Consider the following 14,455-nt stretch of genomic DNA (forward strand, 5'->3'; position numbering starts at 1 on the left):
AGGTATAAGGAAAACAGTATCTGCTTCTTCCAGAGAATCCAGTACTCACTCTACTGCACTAGAGGCAATGATTCAAGAAAGCTGGTACTTAAACTGCTCTCTTCAGTTATCTTGAACTTTTGCTTACCTTCAGGCAGATGCTGAGTACAGGCCTGCTGTCAAATACCTACATGGACAAGAGGAAAAAAGAGTCAGATCAGTCCACAAGTCTAAAGAAAACCATGTAAGCACAGCACCCAATTAAAAACAGCCCTTCATGGCACACCCCTGTGAATGTGTGAACATCCATTCTCATAAGCACATGAACTGTACACATAACACCACATAAGCACGTGAACTGTAGTGGCTCTCAGGTGTAAGCCCTTGGCAGGATTGCTGTTCAGTGATCTAAGGTGCCCCTTTTGCAGATGGTGCAAAATTATCTTGAGTCTAAAGTTCTTAACAGTTTGGGTCTCAAGAGACCCAAGCACAGCTGATGGGCAAATAATTACATAACAGACAAAGCAAAACTGAGATGGGCAAAATAATGTGAAGGTAACCCTGGTACTGCTGTGGACTAAACTGAACTATGGGCAAAACTGAAGTAGTCCAGCTCTACCCTTTATGCTCTCTAAAGGCATCTGGAGCACAGGTAGGGCTCCAGTGAATGCTGTATAGAAAAACCTGGGCTTGCCAATTATCACTTCGGATATGTAAAAATCAACAGTAATGATCAACCTAAGCAAGGAGAAAAGTGGAGCCCAAACAGCATCACACTCAAGAGACACTGAATGAAGCAGCTCCAAAACTGACAGAAGGGGTTATTTCATCCAGTGAGACTGGGCACAGATTATAACTGGCTTTAATTATCACCTCCAGGTTGTTCCACGAGTCAATCACACTTCATGCTTTTCCCCAGTGCTCCTAAGCCTGGGAACACCAGGCCTTACTGCGAATTTGGAGGCAAAGGCAGAAAACCAGCCAGAACCTGACCTTGACCAAGTTAATAAGGATGTGGAAATTCCGCACAGCGATGTTCCAGCGCAGCAGCTTCTCCAGTTGCACCTACGGGATGCAAGGGGACAATAACCCAAGAGGCTGCATTTCCTCTCACTTTGCTGAATGTGCTTTCAGCATTTGCTGTACCCAAAGCACTGTTGTTGTTGAAGACAAAGGAACAAAGCTTCACCACATGCATATTTATCACAGCAGAAACACTCCATGGCAATTCCAGCCTGATCAGTGGCTTTAAGTGCTAGGAGTCGACTTGCTTGCTCTCAGAGCAGCTCTTGGTTCCAAAATAATGTTGTGCTCCCACACAGGGGTGCAGACCCTGCACAGTTTAGTATTTTGCTGATTAATGCCTATTTTTGGATGCAGCTTCTGCTGGATTTACTAGATTTTTTACATGGTGCAAATCAGGAAAAAAAGATGCTACTTATATGTTACCCTGCATATCAATGTTGATATACATTGATGAATGAATGTGTCTGACTGCATTTCCTAGACAAAGTTCAGAAGTAAATTCCCTTCCAATTTATACATCTTTATTGTACTGTCCAGTTTAACCTAAGTTTTCTTCCCCTTACAAAGTCCAGTGTATTCATATTCCTACCTCACTTGAGTCTGATGGTTTCCCAGCTGGGATGCTTTTCACTGAACTCTCCAGCTGAGCCATCATTACTCTGAAGAAAACTGGGAATGTCTGCCTATGGAGAAAATGAAAAAACTGAAAGTCAGCTCTGAGCTGACTTCGATAGGCTATTTGTCACCAGAATGATGCAGAAAACTCAAAGGTTGCCCAGCTAGGCATCCTTCTTAGTAGGAAATCACAGAAGATTGACCATAGGACTCATAAACAGGTGTAGCCTGGCCCAATTGTCCAGACAGATGGAGAATCCTGGGAAGTCAATAGCACTTCCTCAGTGTGAATGACAGACACCACCACTTCCTTGTAGCTGTAGGTGTGCACAGTAGAAGGATTGCAGCTCTCAGCATAAGATGATTTTGGAAGTTTCATAGTGCAGGAACTTTCTTTATCCCTGCTTCCAAATTCCTGTGCTGGGGCAGAAGCACCCTGAGTGTGTTTTTGCACACTGCATACCAGACCAGATTGCCTACAGCCACCCCAGGCCTCTGAGGCTGACTTTTGGAGTGCTTTATACCACTAGAGTAGCACAGAGACAACACACCTGATGACAGACAGCAGTTCATTCTCCAGTTAAAATGGTTCACAGCAATAAACTCTACATCGTGTTAAGCACAGGACATTCCACTTTGGCATAAAGCTACCCCATGATACCCGTTGCACAGTGCCAAAACAATGTTTACAAGTGTCCAGAGTAGCCACCACAGTACCAACATGAAATCACAATAGGCCACAAAATAAGAAAACGAAATATTTAAAAGCAGACATTATCATTATGTATATCACAGAATTCAAAGTTTCTATTGCTACAATTACCTGCTTAGGGTAGGATAAGTAGAAGAACATCCATCTTTGGCAGAGTTCATCAGTTCAGGAACACCAACACTGGAGATTTCCTCTAGGGCTTTCAGGATGTTATCTGTGTGCTCCAGGTAGACACTAAATCCAAAACCAACACAGCTGATCAGGAGATACTACACAGAATGACACAAGGCCTTGAACACTGCCCTACCTGAAACATGTGGCCTAAAACTGTCAAGCTCTTCCCTGCCAAAGGCAACCACATGCAGGAAACCCAAAGCACTACTTACACAAAGAACTGTCACAAGTGATGTCATTAAAAGCTACCATGATCTGAAACATGGATTCAGTATTCCCTCATTTTAGTATTTAGGAAGGACAGGCTGGGAAGAGGAGGAGATGGAATTGCCCTTTCTGAGAGAGAACACCCAATCAGTATGGGTGACATTGAAATGGCTGACTGCTAGAGGCAACCTGGATCAGGAACAAGCCAACAAAGCCTTCTACAGACATCCAGGAGCACCCCCATGTTGCAGACCCTGATGGAGCAAGTTAGGCAGACTAACCAGTGTGACACCTGCTGGAAGGACAGCCCAGCAGGGCATTAGCAGTCCAGGAGTCTCCTGGAGGCCATTGATGACAACTTCCTGACTCAAGTGATAGAGGACCTGATGAGGAAAGGTGCTCACCTCATACTTCACTTCACACTTTGAAGTGTGAAGTGGACCTCACACTTCAAACCATGAAAGAAACTGTGCTTTAGAAACAGGGTTAGGCCAAGCTGTGCAAGCATGAGGGTTATGATTCAGAGGGGCCATTCCTCTGTAGCAACAGCAATCACTAAAAAAATAGAGTGTCTTGGCATGCCTGAGGGAACAGCTTGAGCCTTACCAGAGCAGGGTGTGCAGGGCACTGTTGAACTGGCTGCCCTTCTCTTGGTCTCCACTGGGCTTCACCCAGGACTGGCAGAGGAACTGCTTTGCTAGAGAAGCTGGGAAACATAAGAGATAACTTATTGAAAGAAGAATAAAAAATAAATCCTTCTTCCATATAGAAGCAGCGTGTTCAAATGATTTTTTGAAAGATCACAATATCACTGCCCTTCATGTGCCTGAACTTTCTAAGTCAGAATGCATTTTCCCTAAAAAGCTGCAAGGCCACAAGGACATATATGATGATAACAAAGTATTTGCACATCCAGTGTGTTCCTGGTCTGGAATATCTGTTCACATCAGATCCATGATCCATTTCTGGCCATTTCTGACAAACTTAAGTTCAACCTTATTTGTTTGGCAGTTCCTAGAGTGTGCCATCTATTTGTTTTTAATTAGGCCATATGCAACCCTTAGGGTATCCATTTCTAGAAATGGAATTCCAACAAGTGACTTGGCCTTTTGGCCACAGCACTATGGTAATAAATGTGAACAGACACGTTTAAAGTCTACAGATTTCTGATATCAAAACTGCTAACAAACCTGCTTGTCTCTTGCAGAAATGTTTTAAGCCAGGAAATGATTAGTTCAAATAGGTTATGGTCTGCCACACTCAGTCAGTCGTTCTCCCAGCGTGGGACTGTTTAAAATAGTAAAATTATCTTGAAGGAGAGAACTTACAATTCTGTGTGGCTATGGGGACTGGAGAAGGACAAATTCTAGAGGTGTCTTAGTATGACAAGGAATGGCTGAGAGAGGCAACTGTCTGGAGTCTTTATTTCAGTGTGTGCTGAAGTGGAGATCAAGTAGTTTTCTTGTATATTCCCTGCAATCATGTCTATCCTTTATCTGCTGTTTATCTTACATAATGGGTCCTAACCTATGAGAGAAGCTTTCTTAACTGAAAACATTTGTTGCATGGGGTTAAGAATTTAAAGGTTTTCCTCTCTCTGCCCTGTATTTGCAGCTCATTTCCATAAATTTTGGAAATGAGCTGTCACAGATATCTGTACTTACGGTAGGAAGTTACATCAGATCAAGTCTATGATCACCCACCTCCATAACCAGTGATTAAACTGGTATCAACACTGAACAGCAGGCTCATGCTTAAAACTCCTAAAAGTTGTGAAGCTCTGATTTTTAAAAACACCAGCTGAGAAAGCTAGAGTCTGCCTGTCTGCATGTGACTGAGGCACAGCAGAACAAATACCAAAGAGGATCCAATATATTTACTGCTGTTCCCTTTATTCATGGCTAGGACTGTTCATCCAGTAAGATTACCAGGATGTGAAAGGGAAATCTCTCCCTTAAAAGGCAAAGACCACACAAAAACTCATCTGAGATGAGTGACTCTTCACACATTACCCATTTTCTCCTTCTTCCAGCCAGACATAGGTTTCTCAGCAATGGCAATCAGGAGCTGAGTGAGGATATAGGCACAGTGGAAGCTGGGAACACTCTGCTGGAAATTCAGGAGGTACTGAAAACTCTCACTGGGGATGACAGGAAAAGGCAAAGGTAAAAAAAGTGCAGACAGGGTAATGTCTCAGACACACATAAATAAAAAGGAAGCATTAGACTATCTCAGATCCAAGGTCTCCATATCCCAGTGTTTTGTCTTTGGCAGTGCCCTTCTGAAGAAGGGGTGATCAGCCACCAATACACAGGAATTCAATCACTGAAAACTTCTCTCAAGCCCCAGCCACTCTGAGTCTAGCAACAGCTTTATATACCGCTTCTGCCTATTGTACCTGTAAGCATTTTAACTCTCCAGATGTGACTGTGTAGTCATTCCTTCTGTAAATCTTACAATCTCCTTGTCTCAAATAGCATACAAACAAATGAGATCCACAGATTCATGCATATTTTACAATATTTACTCCTGTAATGAAGTTTGACTACACTGCCATTTAATTAAATACAAAGCTCTGTTTGAAGTGAGTGTAGTCTCTATGAGAGCTCCCAAACACACATTTACCCATAATGCCCACACAAAACAGAGAAAAATCCCTGAAATTTGTTCATTTAAAACCTTGTGAAATACAGATTCTACCTTATCAGTTCCTCAAGAAGAAGAAACTCTGTCTCTCCTGGCTTTAGCCTGTCTGCAAGCACCTGGAGAGCTGACCTCAGCAAATCAGTATTTTCATGCTGAGAAAAACCATTCCTGAGGAGAGAAAAAAATCCAGTTCGTCATCAGATCAGAAGAGATATCAGATACAAATACATATCTAAGCCTATTTGGCAAGAGAAAAAATAGAGAAGCTGGATACTCAAGTCCTGCAATATGAAAGTTATAAAGAGACAGAAAAAATTGAAAACTCAATGAGAATGGAAAGCGTTGAGCACAAACAATATCAACTTTTCAGTTAGACTGCAGATCTAGCTTGGTGAGGAGAGGGCATTTCCCATAAGTGGAGGTGCATATATACTAAGGCAATGCTATGTAGACCTAAACCACAGGATGTATAATGACAGTGGCTGTGCAAATGCTGTGATCATGGGTGGTCACCTCCTGAACAGCTGGTAGGAGCCTAACAGGGGGAAAACTCTAGAGATCTTCATTATTTCTCTGAAGTCCAGTGTCTGTGAGGATATGTATGCTAGAAATAATCAAATACATCCACATGCCAAATCTATAGACTGAACAGGTAGACTTGATAATGGTAATGATAAAGTGCACCTGTACCACACAAGTTAATTAACAATTGGTAATGTAAGAGCCCTTGACTACACAAATGTAAAAACAGTTGAAATTTGGGTGTTGAATTTTAGTGGCTGGACAGCTCACCCCAATATATATGGCTGTCTGACCTGCAGCAAAACAGATTTTACACTGGACAGCAAAACTGATCTTGAGTTGTCTGGTACAAAACTGACCAGGTTCTTTGATTTACAAGATAGGTGGACTCAGGAATAACCAACATTCACACTGGCTAAAGAGGAAATGATAAATCTGGGAATGGTCAGGAGTGGATCAGGGGCCCTCAGGCTCCAGTAGAGGACAACAGGAGGCAGACCTCAGACATCTCTTTCTATGCAGTTACTACTGTTTATGAAGTACACCAAAGGTAAAATGTTTTCCACATGCAAATCTAAATTGGTGTTTAGAAAGAAACTTCTATGATACTATCCTGGATTATGTTAGCAGATGTAGAAGTCTGCAGGCTGCACAAGCATTTCTGAGTTGGATATTTATGAATCCAGCTTGAATGCATCAACAGCATTGACTTTCTGCCAGTGAAATACACATTCATCCTTTCTCACTGGCAAAAGAAATTCTTCCATCACTCAGGATTCAGGCAGTGACAATTTAGCAAAAGATGAGGGGAAGGAAATGGGAAAGGATAGGTAAGAAAATCCAAGATCCCTAGGCAGACTGGAAATTGTACAGCTAAGTGTGCCAGCACGCCCCTTATGCTAACCTTGACCCAAAAGCCATTGATTGAATTCTACCCAGTTCAGTGCTTCATCACCTACAGCTTTAGCACTGCTCAGAGTCAGGCAATGAAGCCTGGCTTAACTAAGAAGTGCTTAGAAGCCTCCACCCATACATGGGTTGTTTTCATGGCTGACAGGCCTTTGGCAGGGTGCAAACATTTTAAAGAAAAGAAACAAGAAGAAGCAATAAATGGGTACAACTATGGACTTTTATTTTAAACTCACCAAGCAAATAAGGAGCGAAAAGTCAGTAACAGCAGTTGGTAGCAAGAGGACATCAGCTGGTGCTCCTGGATGTTCACTCCTGGTTCATCTTCTGCACCCTGATTTTGTACAGCTGCCTTTAATACAGACCAAATAATCCATTAAACACTATTCCAACAAAGATAATGGCACAAGAATCCATTTCCATAAATTCCATGTTTAAAAAACCCGAAGAAAACAAAGTGGCTCTTTTTCCCCCAAACAAAATGAAAAGTATCTTTACAGGAGACAAAACTTTAGGGTTTTTTGGTCAAAATTGCTGCCCACTAACCTGGAAGTAGTTATGCATGTTCTCCATGTGCTTACACAATGGCTTGAGTAGATCAACCACACACATAGCAACTTCCTTGGGAGATCTCTGACACAGATGGGAAAAGCCAACATCCTTGTTGCCTCTTTCCTGCAGCAAACCCAAAAGATAAAAGTTGCTTCATTAGCCTCTCTTGAGTATAACTTCAATTGTTACATCTTAGACTACTGCCAAGCAGTGCAATTCCTGGTGCCATACAAGGTCAGGAAAGGTCACAGGGTGGGAAAGTTGGTTTCAGCATTTGACTAAAAGGATAAAACTGATCTGACACACAGCTCTCTTACAGAATCATTTAGGTTGGTTCAGAGAATCCAACACTTAAACACTAAGGGAAGACAGTCTCTGCATGTGGGAATTAACATGCAGACATAGGTAACATAGGTAGAAAGACAAGGAGAAAGAACAATGAATATGAAGAGCCCAGCCAATTGCAGTGTATTTCTCAGTTTTATGCAGTAGGACATGCATTTACTTTCCTCCTGAAGGCATCATCAAGGAGTACCTACACTCAGGGGGTTTTTCTAATGCAGAAAAAGCAGAAACATGGATGCAGCAGCTTCTGCTGGCTGCTGCAGCCATCTGGCCTGGCTAACTTTGAACAGCACAGCCAGTCTCCCCAGGAGGGCTATGAAAAGGGTCACTTGAGTTTTGTGGCTACAAGACTTCCTCAGTTGAATATCCTTTCTTGAGACATGCAGAGAACCAGATGCTGCAAACACTTCAGCAAGAGCAGTGTACACAAGACTTTTGAAAGACCAAGTCTGGCACACAGCTGGGTGTCACACTTCCATTTAACTAACAAGTGAAAATAATTCTGAGAAACATTTCTCAGTAAAGGCCTGGAAGTCCCTGATGTGCTCTGTCTGCCTCAGCCCAGGCCTGGAACAGCCTGCTGCTGTTCTTGCCTTTGGAAAGGGCACCCTCCTTGTGGAGCCCGAGGGCAGCACATGTTCCATCTTCCAGCACAGGTCATCCAGAAGGAAGCAAAGCTCAGCAGGCCCCAGCTGCACAACTTCACGAGCCTGCAAGTAAAAGAACAGTCAATGCCAGGATCCAGATGTAACCGTAGTGCCTTGAAGCTCAAGGTTACCCTGTTTCCAGTTATGACTCCTGGACTAGTTAACCTCAGGAGGGACTTATTTGGTAGATGCTTGGTTTTATGCTCCCCCATAGCAGGTATGGGGCACTGGTTCTGGTTACTCAAAGCATGAAGCTGTCCTGATGCTTTAAATAGCTGAGGCAATATCAGTACAACTTAACAACTGAGAAAGAACAGATTTATACATTGACATTGAAATAAGCTCCTAAAGATAAAAAGAGGTTTAAGCCCAGAGAGTCACAAAATTCACCAAGTAACAGTCAAGAAGTATTTTGCAATAATGCCACATAGCCCAAGAGACTTGTGAAACTTGTCTTCCAGTTGGCCTGTGACCTCCATGCACAGAGACATCTGTCTGCAAGGGCAGACCAGGCTGTTCCAGCCTGCCATGGCCTTTTCCCATTTCATGCATTTACTGTAGCCTGACAAAATGAGACTCCAGATGGAGTCAGCCTGCCTACAAAGAGGGTATTCACAAAATTAAGCACATCTATTTTCCACAGCCATAGCAATGCAGTTTTTACAAGCTCCCAGATGACACACAGCACCCTGCTCACTGAAAGCACCTCTATGGCTCCAGTCCCACATTTGTGCTGTTTATGATCTCCTGATGCTTTGAGACATTTGAGTTTTTGCAATACAGGCTTTACTTTATGTCATGGATTCTTCTTGACAGGCAATACTTAGTGTATTTACCACCCTGTATCTTACCTGTGCTCAATATTAAAGCCCCTTTCTTTCCATTAGGTCTATACATGTTATACAGTATCTTTCACCTTTTATGCAATATTTACATTAGTTTGTTTTTAACATTACTATATGATATGTCTGCTCTTCTCAGGAAAGTATTCTTTTTCTCAGTGCCTTGAAGTACTTGGGGCCAAATGCTCTCCTGGTCCCCAGCTCACAGCCCTGGACAACACATCTTAACACCAACCTGTCGCACACTTCAGTGGAACAGAGAGGGCCAAGGCCCCTGAGAGAGGCCATTCCACAAAGCCTCATCAGTGTGGGCTTCAGGCTGCTCCACTCACCTCTGTGTGCATCTCTGTGTCCAGGACAGACTTTGTGAGCAGCCCACAGTGCAGCACAGTGAACACCTCGAGGTCCAGCTCTCGGAAGTACGGGCGATAGCTCTGCAGCTGTGTCAGAGGATTTCCTGCCTCTCTGTCAGCAGCAGTCTGAAAAGGAAATTGCAGGAGAATGGCCTCTGCAGGGATAATTTACAAAATTCTGATAGAGGCAGGTGCCAGAAAGCAGAACTGAACCACTGACTGTGATTAACTTTGGAATGAACAACCCCTCTCTCAAAGCTTTTGTTTATGCTTCTCTGGCATCTTCCCTGTTCTGGCTTCCTTGCAAATCCCCGGTGCTGCACACCTACCTTGTCCAGCTCGGAGAGCTCGGTGTCAGGCTGGTTTCCCTCAGAACTGTCTTCTGCTTGAGAACGATCTGCAGAGCCAGCTTTGCTGCTATCAGCCTTCTTTTTCCTTCCTTAAACAACAACAACAAAAAAGCAACTTCAGAATCAAAGGCTACACACTGTGCTCAGCAGTAGGCAGCACCTGCAGCCAGCACAGGCTGGACTTTAATCAGCACTAAGAAAGCATGGAGCACATGTCCATAGATGAAGTACTCCTTCAAAATACAGTATCTAAAATGATGGATCCTTCTCTTGTCTGCAGAACACAGTCAAAACTTTCCTTCTGCCTCCAACATGCTCCTATATAACAGGCCCAGACCCTGCACAATGGGTTTGGCACAGGAGGGAAAAGCATTCTCATCTGTGGCCTCCTCCAGCTGTTCTCATTGAATTGAATGTAAATTTTTGTCCACTTTGGCTTAAGGCAGACATGTTCCCAGGAAATGCTAATCTAAACTAGAAATAAATCTAATCTAGAAACAGAACTAGAGACAGGAAGAACAAAGCAAATCTGATTCAGCTTGAAAACTGAGAGGCAAGTTCTGTGTCTTCTCTGTTTGAGCTAGCAACGGGAAAGGATGAAGGGAAGATTTCCTTGTACGGCAGAGCCATGACAAGGTTCCCACAACATTGGTTAGGTACAACCTAAAGCTCAGGCGTTTACAAGGCAGCTCAAGCCACAGATTCAGCACCAGATGATGCCACAAACCCATCGAAGACACAACTTGCTGCTACAGAAAGTACTTTGGCAGGTGAAAGCAGTCAATGAAAGTCCTGCATTTTCACTGTTAAATACTATGCAGCAGCTTTCCCAAGGAGACAGACTATCCAACACTATTTGGTGTAGGATGTTTTTCCATCTCCACTTCAGCTGCAACAGGAGTTGATGAGGTAAAATTTCCAGCTAGACAGACTTTGCCAAGAATTTAGTGCTATAGGCACACGCAAGTGCAATCTGTAAGCCAACCCCCATCACATCTGTTTGCTTAAACATTGTAAATTTTCTTTACCACTCCTTTTTCTGGCTGGACCAGCAGCATTAATGGATGGTACGGCCTCCGGGGCCTCAGAGTCAAAAGTAGCTGATGGTGGGACATAGCCAGGTGTTGCTGAAAGAGCCAAAATGTAGAAATTGGGTTAATTCAACTCTTGAATGACAACATACAGGCCAGATACATATCTAAAGGAAGTATCATAAATTTCACTGTCCTGGTGGAAGTGTGGAGTCGGTGAGATAAGTGTAAGAATTTGTGTATCTGCTAATGGGCAGTGAGCTGGAATAGCAGTGAGTAGGGGAGCAGATTAGAGTGTCTGGGATCTGGGCAAGCTACTGAGAGTTGGACAAGGAGTATCAATACTTGGGTGATCTGCTGAAGTTTGTGTGTTTGTGACTCTAGAGTGTGTAATTTGTGTGCTCCTCACTGAGGAAGTGATTAAGAAGAGCAGTTTGGATTTGGACAAATTGAAAATTATAGCTGTCCATGCACAAACATTTAAAACTGTAAAACTGCCACTGTAAAACTGCAGTGTGTGTTATCATCTGTTTCCTCTATTGATGTCTAAGGCAACCCCTTTCACTTCACAGCTGGTACAGGCCCAGAGTGTACAAATGTTTCATACTCACCTGCCAAGCATTTTCCCAGCACATTCTGCAGTTCTGTGATGTTCTGTAATCGAGTTAAAACTTTTCCCTTCATCTCAGCATCCTTTTGCTGGCAGAAGGCATTTATAACCTAGAGATACAAACCAAGAATTAGGGAGATTTGTACCCACTTTGCTACTTTTTCTTTTCTGAATAACATTCTCAAGTCCTGAATAAATACACAACACAGCACAAGTAGCCTGTGCATCTAGGTTCACACTGGATGAATAAAGCTCTTCAGAAGTCTATGGATAAAATTGGTACAACCTATAAAAAGCAATAGGACAACTATGGATAAAATATTAATTGAACAAGAGGAATTAGCAGACAGCACATTGTCAGGTTCTGTGATACCTGCAGCTCTGAAGATCCCTTGGCACTTCCCAGGTCTGCCAGGAAAGAGGCAGTCCTGGGAGAAGACCAGGACTGGGAATGTGGAATTGCACCAAATTGGCCCTTCTCATGTTATCAGAATAATCCCAGCAGGAAAAAATCCCACTCATCAATACATTGTCCAAATCTGCTTGAAGGCACTGCATTTTACTCTTCTGTCAGCTCACAGAGGTATAGAACAGAGAGTACAGAGCACTCCAAGAAAAAAAATTCTACAGCCTCTCTGAAAGTGGAGCACAATCTTTCTGTTAGGTAACAAAGACCACAGTAAAAGACCACAATATTCCTTCCCCTTCAGCTTCCCCTTTCCTGGCTGACCAACCTCTGCTCTCCTAGGCTTCCCTCATCCCTCCACTCCAGAACCTGCAGACAAGGCTCTACTCACTTCACGAAACCAGTTGAGAGCATAGAACAGGAGTGAGCACAGAAATTCACGCTCCTGCTTGGACAGAGAGTCCAGCTTCCCTTCAACCTCCAGGTCAGTCAGGTACAGGGGACAACCTGGCACAGAGCAAGAAAAGTATAGGTTGGACTGTGTGCTACCCATGCTTTGGTCTTTTCATAGACCAAGCCTCTTACCAAAGCCTGCATCGATTCCAGTGGCTATGTGGAGTAAGGCCCATCAGCCACTCCATCCCCAGACAGAGCAACTGTCTCCCCTGCCTCCCTTCCACTTTGCGGGCACAGAGCATCTCTGCCTCCTCACAAAATGCACAACCCCTCCTGCAGCTGGAGGAAATCTGTGCAGATCTGGCATAGGAGCAAAGCAGGCAGCCAGGCTCTATAAAAAGTCCATTTCCCATACCTAGTAAGGCATCAATCTCCTCCAGGCTTCCACTGTTCTGCTCTGCAGTGTAGAGCCTCAGCAAACGGAAACAGGGTGACAGACACAGGGGTGACACTGCCCTGGGGGAAAAAAGAAATGGAGTGGGTCTTATGTTTTATATATCTCCAGAATGCCCATCACTTTTCCATTATGTCATGTGTCCTTCCCAGGCCACCTTGTCTATGCCTTCTCTTTTGCTTCTTGCAAGTCCCAGCAACACAGAGCAGAAATGCACCATGTGGGTTAGAAAAAAACTCCCACAAATTAATAACTGGTGATTACCAGTTTTCTGGTAAAGCATGTAAGGGCAGAAAAATGGCTGCAACGAACAAAAAATAGGGTCAGATTTACTTCTGGTGGAAATCAAAGTTGAGTAATTCAGAAGGAACTGTAAGAAATTGTGCACAACACAGTTATAAGCAGTGGAGAAACCTCCTTCAATTCACAATGTGCCACTGCTCCAATTCTGAGTGATGAAAATTAACATTTTTCCATAGATGCATACAAAGCAGCTACATTTTCTCTCATTTTAAAATTATCATGTCTTTTTAAAGAACAACTAAAATCTCAACAAAATCTTATGACAGTAAATTACGAACAATGTGCAGGTGCAAATAAAAAAAAAAAAGAGAGCCTTTTATAACCTTAACAAGTCTATGACTTTTATGATTCTTTTAACTTTGGTGTCCTCCTGTTAACTTAGAGATTTTTACATCTTATAGGCTTCCTGTTCCATTTGCCAAAGACAATGCCCAGATTCTTCAGTCAAATTTCATTTTTGACTGCATGTTTGTGGGTTTAGCACTGCCTACCATCATGACTCACCCAAGATCACCTAAACAGCCCAAGCCAGAACAGACTGCCAGCTCCCAACCAGAGTATGCCTCTAAACCTATCTGAGTATGTTTAACATCAAAAGGAGAAGAACACTGGAAATTGGTAAATTCTCTGACAACTCCTTATCAGGCACCTGAAGTACACAAATGAAAACATTTCCTTTACCTTTGCAGCCATCCCACAGATAAGTGTCAAATACCTTTTACTTTGGTTACTCGCTTCAGCAGTGACCCTGCCAAGCTCACTCTGTGACACCAATGGCAAGAGGTTAATGGCAATTGCTTCCTGACTTTGATCTTCATCCAGATTGTACAAGGACTTCACTGGGAACAAGAATGAACTGCAAGGAAAGACACACAACATCTTGTTGGCACCTTCAGTTCTCAGTGACAAACACTACCAATGCTTTATTTGTGATTAGCATACCCATGCACTGTGGGGCTGAGATCCACCACAAAGTCACTGGGAAAATCCTCCACCAAACTCTTCCCAAATTCATCCTGTTATAAAGAAAAGGAAAAAAAAGGGGGGCTCAGTGAAGAAAGCTCCAACAGCAGCAGTGGAAGATGCAGAAATAAGGCCAAGCAAAAGTATCCTGGAACCATCACAGTAATGAAGTCCCATGGCTTGCAAAGAGAGCCAAGGGCTGCCTTTAGAGATAGAACCAGGAAACATTGCTAAGTGTGCACAACCAATTTCTTCCCTGTTCTTTGGATGTGGGCTTGACTATAAGTTCCAGAGTGATGCAGAAGCAAAGCAGCTGGCTGGAAGAACAAAGCAGCCCACATGTAAAAGGAGTACCCAGCAGGAAGAAAGATCTCTCCAGTGGCCTTCACAAACCTCTTCATATCACCATAAAT

The 14,455-nt window shown here is 43.2% G+C and overlaps 1 protein-coding gene across 1 annotated transcript in view; it reads right to left on the bottom strand.

Annotated features, from left to right (window-relative positions):
• FANCD2 (FA complementation group D2) overlaps positions 1 to 14,455 on the bottom strand; it is a 35,656-nt gene that overhangs the window by 3,934 nt on the left and 17,267 nt on the right. The window contains exons 22-39 of the mRNA XM_053953890.1: positions 14,022 to 14,095; positions 13,795 to 13,935; positions 12,738 to 12,838; positions 12,318 to 12,433; positions 11,522 to 11,630; positions 10,908 to 11,006; positions 9,859 to 9,968; positions 9,509 to 9,655; positions 8,281 to 8,397; positions 7,337 to 7,465; positions 7,027 to 7,142; positions 5,414 to 5,527; positions 4,726 to 4,853; positions 3,320 to 3,419; positions 2,444 to 2,566; positions 1,595 to 1,688; positions 973 to 1,044; positions 128 to 166 (exon numbers count right to left, since the gene is read on the bottom strand). Coding sequence (XP_053809865.1) covers positions 128 to 166; positions 973 to 1,044; positions 1,595 to 1,688; positions 2,444 to 2,566; positions 3,320 to 3,419; positions 4,726 to 4,853; positions 5,414 to 5,527; positions 7,027 to 7,142; positions 7,337 to 7,465; positions 8,281 to 8,397; positions 9,509 to 9,655; positions 9,859 to 9,968; positions 10,908 to 11,006; positions 11,522 to 11,630; positions 12,318 to 12,433; positions 12,738 to 12,838; positions 13,795 to 13,935; positions 14,022 to 14,095 — 1,929 coding nt within the window. The remainder of the gene's footprint in view (positions 1 to 127; positions 167 to 972; positions 1,045 to 1,594; positions 1,689 to 2,443; positions 2,567 to 3,319; positions 3,420 to 4,725; positions 4,854 to 5,413; positions 5,528 to 7,026; positions 7,143 to 7,336; positions 7,466 to 8,280; positions 8,398 to 9,508; positions 9,656 to 9,858; positions 9,969 to 10,907; positions 11,007 to 11,521; positions 11,631 to 12,317; positions 12,434 to 12,737; positions 12,839 to 13,794; positions 13,936 to 14,021; positions 14,096 to 14,455) is intronic.

Source organism: Vidua chalybeata, chromosome 12, assembly GCF_026979565.1.
Source record: "Vidua chalybeata isolate OUT-0048 chromosome 12, bVidCha1 merged haplotype, whole genome shotgun sequence".
In the NCBI taxonomy this organism is placed as follows: domain Eukaryota; kingdom Metazoa; phylum Chordata; class Aves; order Passeriformes; family Viduidae; genus Vidua; species Vidua chalybeata.